This window comes from Aphanomyces astaci, assembly GCF_000520075.1.
Source record: "Aphanomyces astaci strain APO3 unplaced genomic scaffold supercont1.90, whole genome shotgun sequence".
Lineage (NCBI taxonomy): Eukaryota > Oomycota > Saprolegniomycetes > Saprolegniales > Verrucalvaceae > Aphanomyces > Aphanomyces astaci.
In genome coordinates, this window is record NW_009798353.1 from 151,327 (window position 1) to 166,642 (window position 15,316).

Genomic DNA, 15,316 nt, shown 5'->3' on the forward strand with positions numbered 1-15,316 from the left:
GCCTGCTGGAGGAACTTGACCGAGCCTGCCACGTCAACACCAAGGGACGACGCACAAAATGGCGACTCGGTGTGCTCGGGGCAACAGTGCGGAAAGCACCGAAGGACCTACGACACAACTCGCTGTGATGGGAACTTTGCAAAGGGACTGCTAGGTGACCTTGGAGCCATTGGTACGGTGGGGCCTGTGGTGTGCATGAGTTGTGTGTCTGGTAAGAGAGATGCTATTAGTACCTGAGGTACTTCATGCTGAAGACAGGACATCCACATGCACACGACCGCTTCGTGAAGGCTACATTCGTCACCACCATGCTTCTACGAAAACGAGCACTACGTGTTTTGGCACTTGTCAGTTCCAGCGTTCCAGCTTGAGTTGCAGTCAAAATAGTTGGCCACTAAAATTGGGATTTACATGAGTTACTGCGTAGAACTACTACCTACAGTTAATAGTGTAAACTAGAAATGGTAATAAGCAAAATACTACTACTACGTAGTATTAATAGTACTGGTACTAGGTAGTTCTACGTAGTACATACACCCTGTACGATGATACTCCCGTATGAGTTAACCGCTAGGACGTTTGAAAGGCTACTTAGCATGCCTTTCAAGTATGTTTAGGAGCATTTGTGCATATTCGATGGACTTACAAAGAGTTCTGCGTAGTACACTACTCGAACTATTTCAACGAATTGTGATGTACCGATTGGCAGTATAAACTCGACACATTGCTCTGACACCCGCACTGATATCTCTGGATTGTGCTGAGGCTTCAGAGCAGTTCGCTAACGTTAGTCAATCGGAATATTTTTTTGGCCCACGGATAGGTACGATACTGCAACCTTAGGTGGAATGGCAATGTAACTAGTTAACGTTGGTATGACGTTGTGTATTATTCCTTCGTCACGCAATATGAGGACAGAAAAAACAGGTCGGAGCAGGCCATAGTCAATGTTTCGTCACCCGTTGACTCAAGTCAATAGCGTCAATGTCATCAACTCAGTCGGTCGTGTCATTGTTATAAGACGGTGGAATTAAATCCTATACTGATCTCTCAACACAGGCACTGTCTGGTATTCGCGAAGGAGAGGGTGGCTACTAAAGCTTGTAACCACAACTTTCAGCACATACAACTAGCGGTTCTTGAAAATACGGTGCGCGTCATCTGAAGCATGTAATTTCTACAAAATGGCTCAATTCAGGAAATGATAAGGTGTTACTTCGAAATAGATGTTATAATAATGTTTTACTAGTATTAATAGAGGTTAATATTCAATTCTACTAGTATGTACTTCGAAGTAGTAACATGGTACTACGTAGTATTGTGGATTCGGTACGAATTTCGGTATTGAGGTCAGCGTTGAGGACGCAGACAGCAACGTGATGGGGGGGTCAGGGGTCAATGCCTAGCAACGTAAAAGCTGTCAATGCCTAGCAACGTAAAAGCTGAAGGACTGGAGCATGGACTTGTAGGCCCCAGCGGGAGCGGAGCAGGCGGAAGCTCCTTGGCTGCATCGGAGCAGTCGCGAAGGAGCTTGGAATGGAACAAAGCCACGAATCAATCGAGTCACAGGTGAATATGATTGGTCAGTTGAGTTACTGGAGTCCAGTACTCCAACAAAAATCCCAACAAACTTACTGGAATATTTGTTGGAGTATGGAGTCCAGTAACTTTTTTACTGGCTATTGTTACAGTACCGGTGCGAACGATTTTTTTGGAATTCCAGTAAATCGCCCAATAATCTGAGAACTGCTGGTACCGGTGCAGGCGCTCTAATCAAATCCACTCAAAATTGGATTAGCCAATAGCGTCGATCCGTGATTCGATTCGGCGGTGTGATTCGATTCGACGGCGTCTGGTCCCCGGCTCCAGCGCCTCACGTGCCTCACCGACCTGTAGGCCCTCCGCTCCACCGCCAGATACGGTGGAAGGTTGACCGAGCAGATCGTCACCGCATGCCCCACCATTCCCCAGCACTCAGACGTCTAACGTTCGACCTACCAGTATGCGAAGTCCGCTAGCTGTAGGCGCAAATGATTTCTTAGCTGATGTACGCGAATAAACATCACTATACATACATGTACATATAAGCAAAACAGGCAATGAAGGAACGCCCACGAAACTCACCCCATATCAGCAGGTGCAGCGGTGCAGTTGTGTGACGTATGGCTGAGTGCCTCGCTCGATCTAATCGTCGGAAACGATCAAACTGCAAGTCATTTCTAAGCCCGAGTACTGCAGCGTATAACAGTACACTAATCTAGAATGCACACAGAGGTACCGGTATAGTGAATGACGAGCTGATTTGCTACATGAGGGCAACGGTAACATTTCCAATACTATAGAATTGGTGATGGTCTCTACATTCGCTGGAGAGTCCCATGCAGTACTTGCTTCGTGATTCACGAAGCAAGTGCAATCTGTTTTACTGACTTTGGTGCGAAATCAAAAAGAGGCCAGTAAAATTTGCGCCAGTAACTCGCGTATCCGAACAACAAATTTACTGGCACCGGTGCAGATGCTCGTAGCTCTTCCAGAAAGGACAAGTCTGTATAGTCAGCCAATCAAAACTCCAGCGTGATTCAATACTTAGTATTGATAGACAACTGCGCGAATTTTGGAAGTTTCTTGCGAATTCATTCTTTCATACTACGTAGTAATACTACCAGTACATCGTATATACAGTACTAACAAGCTTAGTACCGTATAGTGTATATGCATTGCGACGGAATGTAATATGGTAATTTTCTTGTAATAACAGTTAACTGATATTTACTTGTGAACATGAATATACTTCAAATTTGTATGACCCAATGGATTAACAAAATTTTGAGAACGATTGTCGGCTGGTTGTGAAAATATCACCTGTCGCAATACATATACACTATACGTAAGAGGTTTCGGTAAATAACCTGCGAAAGTACTGTACTACAGTACCGGGTAAGATTAGTATGCATTTGAGGTGATTTGTCACAAGCTACCAGTAGAGTAATACTAGTTAGTACCTCGAAGTACTGTACTATTAATAGTGTATCTGCCGTACATACAGTATGTCCAGGTCAAATACCAACTCTCCGTCGGACATCGAACCACAAACATTCTTGCTAACTCTAAAGTGAAGTCGAGGAGGGGAATTCTAGCAAACAGCGAGGGGGAGGAGTGATGGACACCCCAGCAAGCTGATGGGGCCTTATACTTTTGCGGGGGGAAGCAAACGCTAAGAGTGTATCTATAAAGTGGCACTGTCTGTGTAGTAACAAGGGGCAATCAACATCGCCAAGGAGTTCGGGTTGTACTAGTATAGTAGAAGAAGTACAAAGTGCAGTGCTTAGTTTATCAATTTGAAGCAACACACAGTGCAGCACTTTTTTCCTTGAGCATAGTCCTTCGAGCGTAGTACAAGGCAATTCCAAAGCACGTAATGGCCCAAACCATCCACACTAAAGGAAACAGCAAGGCTTGGATGAGTCCATCCTTGTCTTGATGGCACTCTGGGTTGAGCACTACGACACCGTCGACAAGCACGCTGTTGCAGTGAGGCGCCCAAGTGTCTTTGACCACGCCCATGACGATGGGGGCGGGAACATCCCCGAGCACATGCAGCACAAGAGACTTCAAACCAACAGCGAGGGATCGTTGAGACGGCTGTACAGTGTGAAACACGGCGGTCATCATGACCGGCGACATGGCACTGAAAGTTACAGTCGAGAGTCCATGCCACACCAAGTACCACGTTTTGTCGGGCAAAGCAGCCACGGACAGGAGCACGACTCCAGCAGCGACTGGGAATCCCAGCACCATTTGACGAATCGCAAAGTATTGTCGCTTGTAAGCTGCCCCGCGGCTCGTCCAATCGAGCAGCACGCCCCCGAGGAAGGTGCCCACAAACATTGTAACAACTACAAGTCAGGGTTCGTTATTAGCACAAATCACATTCCGGTTGTATAGAGCACTAGTAGTACTTACTTCCTTGGGATCCCAACATGAGATTGGCCTCAGTTTCCGATGAAAACACGCCAACGCCAATCAGCAACAGCGTTGTAAACATGGACAACCCAGAACCAGAAAACACCACGGCTGCCAACCCAAGCGTCAGCCACACAAACGCTGCGTTGCTACAAACTCCCCACACTTCACCAAAAAACGACTTTGGGGCCGCGGAATCATTCTCCGCCAACAGGCTTTGGGATTCGTTGGTGACGTCGCTGCTGATCCGATCGAACTCGTCGGGAATGCCAAAACGGCAAAGGCAAAGCAACGGCAACATCGCTAGCCCCTCCATGGCGAACAACGAGTCCCAGCCCCAAGAAGTCGCAGACATCATCGATGCCGCGATTCCGCCCGCAATCGATCCCAGACAAGCCGACATAATGAATACACCCAACCACAACGTCTGGACACTGCTCGGGCTGTGGTCGTTGATGAAGGTGGGTGCAATGCACTGGAACGACGCTCCTCCAACACCACTGAGGAATCGCCCCGCGAGCAAAAGCTCAAAGCTGTTGGCGGACTTGGAAACGCTGGACAAGGCCACGGCAACAACCCACACGGTGAGCCCCATGGAAATGACTCGAAACGGTTTGGTGGTCATCGCGAGGTACCCAAACAGCGGCATCGAGATGGCGTACGTGGTCACAAACGACGATGACAGCAGTCCAAGCAGCGCGCCAGGGTCGGTGGTGTTGTGAGAGACTTGGATAAAGTATTGGAACTGGGCTGGGGCGCCAGTAGTGATGGCTTGGTCAAAGTCGTTGAAAAAGCTAATTGTACAAAGCAAGACGAATATCCACGGCGGCATCGTAGTGGACGACATTGGCTCAGAAGGGGTTGTTCGACTTGACTGACAGGATGAGCTTTGATAAGTGAGCCAAGTTCCAATTCATTCGTGGTGAGTTGTGACAAGGCAAATGTATACCTATCGTACACCCAACAAGTGTCAAATACCAACACTCCGTACCCAAACATTCTTGCAAAAGTGAATGCATTCCGGTGGACACAACAACAGCAGCTGGAGGAGTGATGTACAGTCCAGCACACTGGTGCGGCCCCATGCTGTTGCTAGGGGGAAGCAAACGTAGCGAAGTGTTCAACGTGGTAACAAATCGAAATTCCGAAAGGCTGGGACAACTCGAGTACGGGAAGTGGGAGATATTCATGACTACGACAGACTGCGGCATCATTCAGTTGGTTACGTCTGGTGGCTTCAACGTCTCGTCCTCGATGGATGTCAAGGATGTCAACGAATTCATACTGTACAGTACAACAATAGCAAGGGGGAGGAATGATGTACAGTCCAGCAAGCTGGTGGGCCCCATACAGTACTACGAAGGGAAGCGCGACGGGAGATCGTAGCTATGCAAGGGCAATTCGCTGCCATCAGTGATACTTCTCACGTCACAGCTATGGAACAAAGCCGCCACCTATTTGACCTCGACCACGGTGAGACTTGTGGAATAATCACGACAGCACTGCGGTAATTGCTCAAGTGTAAAACCAATGACATGCATGACGGCGCTGATGGAATGGTATGTAACGTCGTCCAAGCTCAAAACACTGAGGATTTTTGTTCACATTGCGAGTTGTGCGACTGGGAAAGTAGAAGTCGACACACCAAGTACCAAAGCACGGCGAGTCGGATGGCAAACGATAGAGCCACGATCGCATTAAGGCAGTCCAAGCAACAAAGAACGTTTCAATGAGGACCAGAGGGGTGGTAGTGCGTGGTCCTGATATTGAACGTGGTACTGGTAGACACCAGTGACCATGGACAGAAACAGTGCTGGTTTCAGACGGCTAATATGAACGCATAAATTGTCCGAGTTCAAAATGTGGTGCTACGAAAACCACACCAGTAGGGGGAGTCAATAGGGGGAGTCAGTTTGGGAATTTTCCGTCGGATTTTGATTTTCCCGGATTCTGAAAAGCAAACCTGCACAGGCCAACGATCTCTTGTGCATGTGCCATCCGTATCCGTATATTTGCATTGGCAAAAATGCCACGCGCGGCCGTCCTTGCCGACTTGGACAGCATGGTACGGACAATTGCAACATGCAATACTTCTGCTTCACATGCGGCTAAGAAAGACATTGATGTGCTACTTCGACTGCGATACACTATTTTATGTTCGCGATACATGTTTGCACGTGGGTCGATTCCACGCTCCTTAGAGCAACTTTCGATTCTGCCCTTCATGGCTGTTGACGACTTTGTTCAGGAGGTCCGTGTTTGTCAGGCTACATTTGCATATATGGTTGAGTTGATTGAGAGGAACAATGTCTTTCAACCGACCAGTAACCGAGCTCAGAGACCTGTGTGCGTCCAGCTTAGAGTGCATTGCATCGACTTGGCCTCAAACAAACTGGTTCGTCGGCTGGGATGGTGTCACGTGCAAAATGAATTGGAATGGGAACTGTGCATTTGTACACTCAGCGTGTTATATGTGCTCTTCTCTTTTTATCCAGTTTGGAAATAATGTGGCCTAATCGCACAAGCATAGCCAACTTAGCCAGTACAATGCCAAGCGATATGGATTTCGTAACCGTATTCTGTCAACTGATGGCACACATATTGTATTATACCGAAAACCAGCTCTCCATGGTGAGGTGTATTGCAGCAGAAAAAAGGAATATTCAATGAATGTTCTATTGACATTTGCCTATAACCGTCAGATTTGCCATGTCGTCGCGGGTTGGCCTGGCAGCGTGCATGATTCGACAGTTTGGGCCTCGTCTTCCCCTGCTCGCCACCCGGACAGCTTCTTCGATGCCAACCAATACCAAGCCGACGACTCTGGTTTCGCTTTCTGTTTGCGCATGCTCACGCCCTACCCCCTGCTCGCCACCCGGACAGCTTCTTCGATGACAACCAATACCAAGCCGACGACTCTGGCTTCGCTTTCTGTTTGCGCATGCTCACACCCAACGGGCTCCCCTACGCCGCCAAAAGCGGTAACAACGCATTCAACACTGGACATGCAAGCCTCAGTATGGTATGTGAGCATGGCAATGAAATTCTCAAAGGCCGCTGGGCTAGCTTGTCGTGTCTTCCAGTATTCATTCGCCGGTGCGGCGACGTCAAGATCATGTGCGATTGGATTTTGGCCTGCTGCGTCCTTCACAATGTAGTAAATCGCGTTCGAAATGGCGAAGATCACGTGCCGTTGTGCATTGAAGAAATCCGTCAAGGCAATATATCCGATTCCCCAGTTATCGGGAGCTCCCCCATTTGGCGTGAAGATTAAATCCGAACTGCTGAGCTCTTTAGGTTTGAGTTAATTTCAAGCAAAATTAGTTGAGTTGCAAGTCGAGTTCACTTCTCTTTATGTCAGATATTTTATACTTCATCGAAGGCAATCGATTCAAGGTCACGAATTTTTTCTGTGTCTACTTCCCCTGATGCTACAAGCTTTTCAATCAATGACGACTTGGCTTGGCGCATGTCTACCACTGCAGCTGCCGCGCGGGCGGCCTTGTCACTCTCCTTCATGTATTCGAACTCTTCCCGTTCGAGCTGTGTCACTTAACTCTGCGTGTCCATGTAGAAGTCCTTGCGCGGGGTGAGCCGTTTTTCGAGATCCGCGAACTGGCGGGGGGTGGTTGGTTTGGCCTTGGGATTGCCCGCAGCCAGAGATGGGAGAGCTGCTGGTATGCCGATTGTCCGCGGCAGTTGTTCAGGGTGTTTGTGGGGCGGCCGGGGTCCTCCACATCGTTCTCTGTCCACTAGGCATCATGGTCGGGATCGTCGTGGGCCTCACGGTCGTCTTGGTTGCTTGTGTGCATGGGGTAGTTGCACAAAACTCGTTTCCACAATGTGCGACGGTCGAAATTTTTGCCGTGCCCCAATGAGTGCATGCATCTCGTTGTAGAATGGACAAATGCTCTCCATTTGCTCTCGATGGTGTAGATCGCTACATTATATCAGGACGGAAACATCTCGTCTTCAAATATGTACTCTTTTTGAAGTCCTTGTCAGACAAGCCATGACCACTCTTGCTCGGCCCGCTCCATATATCGAGATGTACCTTGATTTGGCATTCTGTGTGTTCCACGGACGCACAGCTAGCACAACCGCGTTTACGTACTCCGCTAGCCTTGCCAGGCCATGCGACCGAGTCAGCTTTTCACCCCGTTTCATTGGTTTGCCTTTGGTGGCCTGCCCAGTCAGCAGCGCAAAGTTCTTGAGTATGCGCAGAAACTCGAGCATCGCTGTACGCTCCGACCGTGAGGTTGCGGCGCGCTTCGACCTCTCCATAGCTGTGTGTTGGACTTTGCAACCGACCAGTAGTTATGTGCATCTTGATTGGCTATCACTATCTTCACGCTGATTGGCTTATGTTCTGCTTTTCACTTTTCGTTTTTGAAAAGCTACTCGTGAGGTGCTTTTGCTTTTCGTAACGAAAAGCAAAATGCGAAAAGCAGTTTGGTTTCTATATTGACTCCGCCTAGTAACTCGCTAACTGGTGGGCTTGCCACAGATACTGTCGCAGAAGGCTGGAGCTGATGTTTTGCTTCTGGGTAGCAACGACAGTTTGGAGAGAGAGGCAGTTGATTAACTACTGTAGTGGTGAATTCCAAACTGACTACTATATTTGTGTTTATTCTAACAGTCTGTAAACTGGAGAATGAATCGACACCACCAAATGTACGGTACACTGTACAAAAGAATCGGCCAGAAGGGGTTAGCCAGTCTGATTGCAGGAAACATCATCAATGTATGTTTAACTATAACGTTATGATTAGTATGATTTCAATTAGTGTGATACCAATCACCACCCAATACCTTTTTATATGTAACGTTAGTACAAAATTCAGTAAAACGAATCGATCGATAGATTTGGCGATTCAGCACAAAACGTCCAAAAGGACAGTGATAAAACGCATGAAGCCGGTATTTAACGTATTTGGTTTTTGTGTTTACTGTTAACTACATTAATTGTACGTTAAATAATAAAACCTCCACTCTTCTATTTGGCCAGTTGGGAGTTTTTAGATGACGTGCATCATATATTTCAAAATTACGGGACTTGAGGTGACCAAATACTCCTTCGCGTTTTTCCGTGATTCACAGTCCGATTTTCACGGTTAGTCGTGACCAAAACAGGGTAAGTAACTTAATCGCCAATATGTGAGTACCAAATATGAATCTGAGGCGTAGAATTTCTTCACCAGATCTACGTCTCAACTTGCTGAAATTTTGAGTAATGAATACGAAATAGAAGTAAGAACGGTTTTCAGTCTTGGTTGAACGGTAGGGGTCGTATCTCAGTGGTTAGATGCGTCGTATCTCAGTGGTTAGATGCGCTTAACCCCGGGGATTTAGCATTAACTTCGAAGTATGTGCACGCGGGGGTTGGACGAAGTCCCGGGGTTACAGGGTTACGGGAAGAAAATTTGCTTAAACGGTTTTTGGCTGAACGGTATCCATATTTCTTGAACGTTTTCCCATAGTTTTCCTTTTCAGGAAACTATGGGTTCATACGACTAATCAAATCAACGCCATGTGTATCCTTTTCAGACGAATAATCAAAGCAAAGCAATGTCCTGAGCCAATCATAAGGCGTACGAGTGATGGCAGTAATTTGGAACAAGTGGGTTTTCAAATGATGGCAGTATTATGTACTACAGTAGTACTTCGAAGTATCTGTCGAACACCTGTCCAGGTCAAATACCAACACTCCGTTGGACGCCTCATCGAATGTTAGAGGATATATCAAATCTCCAAGTTATATGTGCAGGCAGCGATCGCCTCTTGGAGTGGATCCAGAATCCCAGGTTTTTGACTGGATTGTTATTCCTGTGTCCTCCAGTTGTAACTATTATACATGTAACCCAAACAGGGAAACTCGTAGAGCGTTAGCCTTCCACACAGAAGATTGTGGGTTCCATCACGTGTATGGTAGTTTGTTTTTTCAACTTTTTCAAATAGGTATGGTGCACGTCATCTAAAAACTTCCAACCACGCGGGCCTAAAACTGCTCGGCCTTTTGCCCGCTCCCTTTAGACTCATCTTGGGATATGTTCAACCACGAACGAACAAGCTGGCAGTCCTCGTCAGTGGTGAAGTTCGCACCCCGCCCGTTAAGAGCCATTCCAGCAAAGTGTCAGTACAGTACTGGTATGTAAGTGTCAGTGCTCAAATACATGCGTTTTATTGGTGGAAATATGATGCCCTGTATTTTGCCGTCGGGTGGTCACAAAACGGTAAAAAACTGGTCAAATCCCTATGGCCAAATATCCAAGCCACATTATTGAGATCTGTCGATTCTACGTCTCAATTTGCTGAAATTATGAGTAATGAATATGAAATAGAAGTCAGAATTTTTTGTGAAAAGTTGGTAGTTTATAGATGCGTGCACTATAATAGCAGTCATACCGATATCTTTCACACGTGCCGCAATGAAAACGCGCAACTAAAGCTGGCGACAAGCAGCTCAAGTGCACGCAATGTGTGTCCCACCAAGCCAGACGAATTTGAACCCGACGGCACCAAGGGTTACCACATCATATGTTGGAGGTCTACGTCTGGCTACAACCCGTCGATGGAAGAAGCCGTCGCGGCGTGGAAGGCGGTTGACATCGTCCCCATCTTCACCAATAGCATTAGCAGATCTGCTTTCATTACTTATGAAAGATGACGATGATGTCCTCTCCCTTCCACACCGCGACAGCATCTTTCATTGACAGGATGTACGCAAATTCGGTTACGGCATGACCATCATCGGGATGATGGTGACAGGGTTGGCCATAGACGAAAAGATCTTACATAATACAAAATGACGACTGTCCATGGTGCCATAGACATGGGTGCCTTGGAGTGGATGGTCACGACAACAAGATATGCAAATATGCTATCAATTTGGAATCGAGTGGTGAGGTATACTACTAGTACTGAGTCTAGGAAGTCGAGGCTGCAGTCACCACTCAGGACGTTATGATCGCCTCATACCGGTAGTTTATGTCGCTACAATTGTAGGAATAAGCACTACCTACATGGTGTACACCCTCGACAGCCCACGTGAACACCACCTCCAACTCCACAGCATCTCAATGCTACCTCCAGGCATACTGTTATTCATATTGTGTTCAGATAGGCTATCGAGGGTGTAGTCTATGTAGATAGTGTACATCGCTACAATTGAAGCGGCATATACTGTACTATGAGGCAATCATAATGTTGTGAGTGGTGAATGTAGCAATTACTTCCAATTGGACAGACTTTGACTAAGGAGATCATCATACAACTCGCCTATTCGTCAGTCAACCAATAACTGTGGACTTGAGCAACGCGTGCTGCACAGGGTCACCAACAAATGAATTTGTTCAAGGATACAAGCTCTGGAAGTTACCCACTGTCATGGATGCTATCGTCAGCTCCATCAACAACGTTGCATACCTACGAAATCGTCAATATCAACTTTGTTATGGTCAATGGGTGGCTCAACATGAACGAGATCCACAGGGCTATTGCCGAGACACCCTCGATGGTTGCATGCGCTACCGGTCCGATGGGCTCAACATGTACTGTACAACCCAAACATGCTAAGCCCATCAGACCACGGTGCGCGCACCGTAGTGGTCGTCGTCATGGTCGCCCTGTGGATCTCGTGCATAGTAGTAGGAGTGCAAACGGAATATGACCCGAGTGTCGATGCGGATGGCTCTCACGAAGGGTTAAGTGCTGTGATTTTCTTGCCATGCAGTCGACGTAGTGGAATCCACTAAGTTATCACAAGTGGACTAACATGAAATAATCTCTTGTGCAAAACCGTGACGAAAATCACGTCCTACGATAGAGTCCGTGGAGTCCACTTCGTTCGTGGTAGTGGCATTATATTGTAGTTATGAACTCCACTTCCCCCAACGAACGACGTGACTTCCGTGGGTGGTCATGCACAAGAGCTTTGCATTTAAGATTTGAGCCCGGTGGTGTAGAGCTACAATATCACGGCCCTCGAAGTCGAAGCGCAGATCTTTGAGTTGTTCGCGAATGAATACTCATCGCTGAAACTCTGAAACCCCGTCGACATCCATACAGTCTGGTGACCTGGTTATTCCACCTACACACTAGCCATTCAACAAGTATTATCTCTCTTTTTGTATTTAGATTTAGGGTGCGTGCGTCTGGTAACATTTCAAAAATAATGTTCCATTTTCTCGCAAATGGAGGTAAAAGGTCCGTTTTGTAATACATACAGACATGACATTTTGGACCTCTTCAACGAGTAAATCCCACGTGGAATTATTAGATTTGAGTTAACTGTAAATCTCTTCCAGCAAGAATTATTTCAATTTTGATCAGATTTGTTGAATTCGACCCCAAAATGGCGTTTTGGGCCTGAATATTGCAATATTTCCGGTTACCAGACGCACCCTTAGTAAATAAATACTTCGAAGTACTATTAATACGTAGTACAGTACGTAGTACTAGTATAGAGTATAGTGAGCCAATCCAAAAAACCTTTTGACGAAGTAACTTCCGGATATTGCATTGCATCACGACCAAAAAATATGGTTGCACTCCAGCACGATCAGTCAAGTACTCGATCAGGGCCCAGTTGACTATATGTTGTATGGATGTCCAAAAGATGCCCTCTCGTCAGCTACAGAGCTCTCTCTGTGCGTCGATGCATTCGACGCCGAAAAAATTTAGATACTTTACTTGGTCGTTGTATTGAAATCGAAGAGACACCCGTGATTTATATGTGAGCCTTACTATACAATCGCAATACGTATAATTTATGTAATTTAGTGATTATTTATACGTATAGTGTGAGGGCACACCCGATTCGGGTCACAGTACATCACTCCTCCCTCTGCTGCTGTTGTGAGATCCCCTCCTCGACCAGAATGCATTCACTTTTGCAAGAACGTTTGTGGTTCGGAGTGTTGATATTTGACCACATGTTGGGCGTGCGATGGATATATATATCTTGCGTTGTCACAAATGAATTGGACTTGGCTCACTTAACAAATCTAATCCTGACAGTCAAGTCGAGCAACCCCGTCTGAGCCAATGCCGTCCACTACGATGCCGCCATGGATATTCGCCTTGGTTTTTACAATCAGCTTTTTCGGCGATTTTGACCAAGCCATCACTACTGGCGCTCCAGCCCAGTTCCAATACTTTATCCAAGTCTCTCACAACACCACCGACCCTGGCGCGCTGCTTGGACTTCTGTCATCATCGTTTGTGACTACCAACGCCCTCTCGACCCCGCTGTTTGGGTACCTCGCGATGACCACCAAACCGTTTCGAGTCATTTCCATGGGGCTGGCCGTGTGGATCGTTGCCGTGGCCATCTCAAGCGTTTCCAAGTCCGCCAACAGCTTCGAGCTCTTAGTCGTGGGGCGATTCCTCAGTGGTGTTGGAGCAGCATCGTTTCAGTGCATTATACCCGCCTTCATCAACGACCACAGCCCGAGCAGTGTCCAGACGCTGTGGTTAGGTGTGTACATGATGTCGGTTAACCTGGGAGCGATTTCGGGTGGAATCGCGGCATCGACGCTGTCTACAACTTCTTGGGGCTGGAACTCGTTGTATGCCATGGAGGGGCTAGCGATGGTGCCGTTGCTTTGCCTTTGCCGTTTTGGCATTCCCGATGAGTTCGATCGGATCAGCAGAGACGTCACCAACGAATCCCAAGGCTTGTTGGCGGAGAGTGGTTCCGCGGCCCAGAAGTCGTTTTTCGGTGAAGTTTGGGGGGTTTGTAGCAACCCTGCGTTTGCGTGGTTGACGATTGGGTTGGCAGGCACGGTGTTTTTCGGTTCTGGGTTGGCAATACTTTCAACGCTGTTGCTGATTGGTGTTGGCGTGTTTTCATCGGAAACTGAGGCCAATCTCATGTTGGGATCCCAAGGAAGTAAGTACTACTAGTGCTCTATTCAACCGGAATGTGATTTGTGCTAATAACGAAACCTGACTTGTAGTTGTTACAATCTTCGTTGGCACCTTCCTCGGGGGCGTGCTGCTCGATTGGACGAGCCGCGGGGCAGCTTACAAGCGGCAATACTTTGCGATTCGTCAAATGGTGCTGGGATTCCCAGTCGCTGCTGGAGTCGTGCTCCTGTCCGTGGTTGCTTTGCCTGACAAAACGTGGTACTTGGTGTGGCTTGGACTATCGACTGTAGTTTTCAGTTCCATGCCGCCAGTCGCTACGTCAGCTATGTTTCACTCTGTCCATCCATCGCAACGATCCCTCGCTGTTGGTTTGAAGTCTCTTGTGCTGCATGTGCTCGGGGATGTTCCCGCCCCCATCATCATGGGCTACGTCAAGGATGCTTGGGCGCCTCACTGCAACAGCGTGCTTGTGGACGGCGTCGTAGTGCTCAACCCAGAGTGCCATCAAGACAAGGATGGACTCATCCTAGCCATGCTGTTTCCCTTAGTGTGGATGGTTTGGGCCATTACGTGCTTTGGCATTGCCTTGTACTACGCTCGACGGACTATGCTCAAGGAAAAATGTGCTGCTCTGTGTGCTGCTTCAAATTGATAACGTTAATCTATGTAAACCTCCATAGTACGGTTTTTACACGACCGGCATCCGGTTATAAGGCTTCGTGCACGACGAATTTCCGCTTCCATCGAGAAATTAAGAACCCCTAAATACAAATATCAAGATATTTAAATTTGATGTGATATAAATCGAATTTGCACGACGCACGTCAAGCTGTAAGCTAAGCATTTCTATTGGCTATAATGTGCAAAGCCACACGGGTGCACTGACACGAGTGTGAGCCATGCAGCCAATGTCCTCGTTACGGCGAACGCACCGTGCGACGTTGGAGGCCAATTGCAATGACTGGTAACGTTACCCTTATTTCGACGAGAATGTTATACGACACACCGAAATCTTGTCAGTGAGCATTGCGCGGCTGCCTGTCATGTGTCCTAAAGGGGGAAATTGGGGGGAGTACTGTATAGAGAATCTATGGCTGGAGACCATTAACCCAATTCGTATATTTTATTTTACTTTTTCTGCGTCAAAAGTGTTTTTGATGATAGGTGCACCGTAGCGTCATTGGTCAATTCGAACTAACTGTCTACCAATCACAGCGCCGAATTCCAGCTTATTCAACATCGTTCCCTGTATGTACAGTCCGGCCGGAAACTATAGACGCACCTCGCAATTTGCGAGTTCATGATGATATCATTCGATTCAGCTCGAACCTTAAGTGTCCCCACCATCGAACAGTGATGTAAAAGGGTCCCTGAAGAGGACTTGAACTAAAGATCAGTTGAAATGTTGCAAAGTTCATTTTTCATATTTTGGACTGGCCGGAAACTATAGACGCAGTTACTAATTTTGACACTACTTGTCGAT

General features: G+C 47.2%; 3 protein-coding genes across 3 annotated transcripts; 1 reads left to right on the forward strand and 2 right to left on the reverse strand.

The window, feature by feature from the left end:
• Positions 1–3,333: 3,333 nt before the first annotated feature.
• Positions 3,334–4,810, reverse strand: H257_16696 (hypothetical protein; the record flags this gene model as incomplete). Its single annotated transcript, XM_009845220.1, has 2 exons — positions 3,334–3,896; positions 3,964–4,810. 2 exons carry the CDS (start codon positions 4,808–4,810, stop codon positions 3,334–3,336), a joined length of 1,410 nt encoding a protein of 469 aa, XP_009843522.1.
• A 3,074-nt stretch (positions 4,811–7,884) lies between these two features.
• H257_16697 (hypothetical protein) lies at positions 7,885–8,285 on the reverse strand. The gene has a single exon (XM_009845221.1). It carries the CDS (start codon positions 8,245–8,247, stop codon positions 7,936–7,938), a length of 312 nt encoding a protein of 103 aa, XP_009843523.1. The 5' UTR covers positions 8,248–8,285; the 3' UTR covers positions 7,885–7,935.
• A 4,738-nt stretch (positions 8,286–13,023) lies between these two features.
• H257_16698 (hypothetical protein) lies at positions 13,024–14,485 on the forward strand (the record flags this gene model as incomplete). The annotated part of the gene is made up of 2 exons (XM_009845222.1): positions 13,024–13,855; positions 13,923–14,485. The coding sequence occupies 2 exons, from the start codon at positions 13,024–13,026 to the stop codon at positions 14,483–14,485; spliced, it is 1,395 nt and encodes a 464-aa protein (XP_009843524.1).
• Positions 14,486–15,316: the final 831 nt, after the last annotated feature.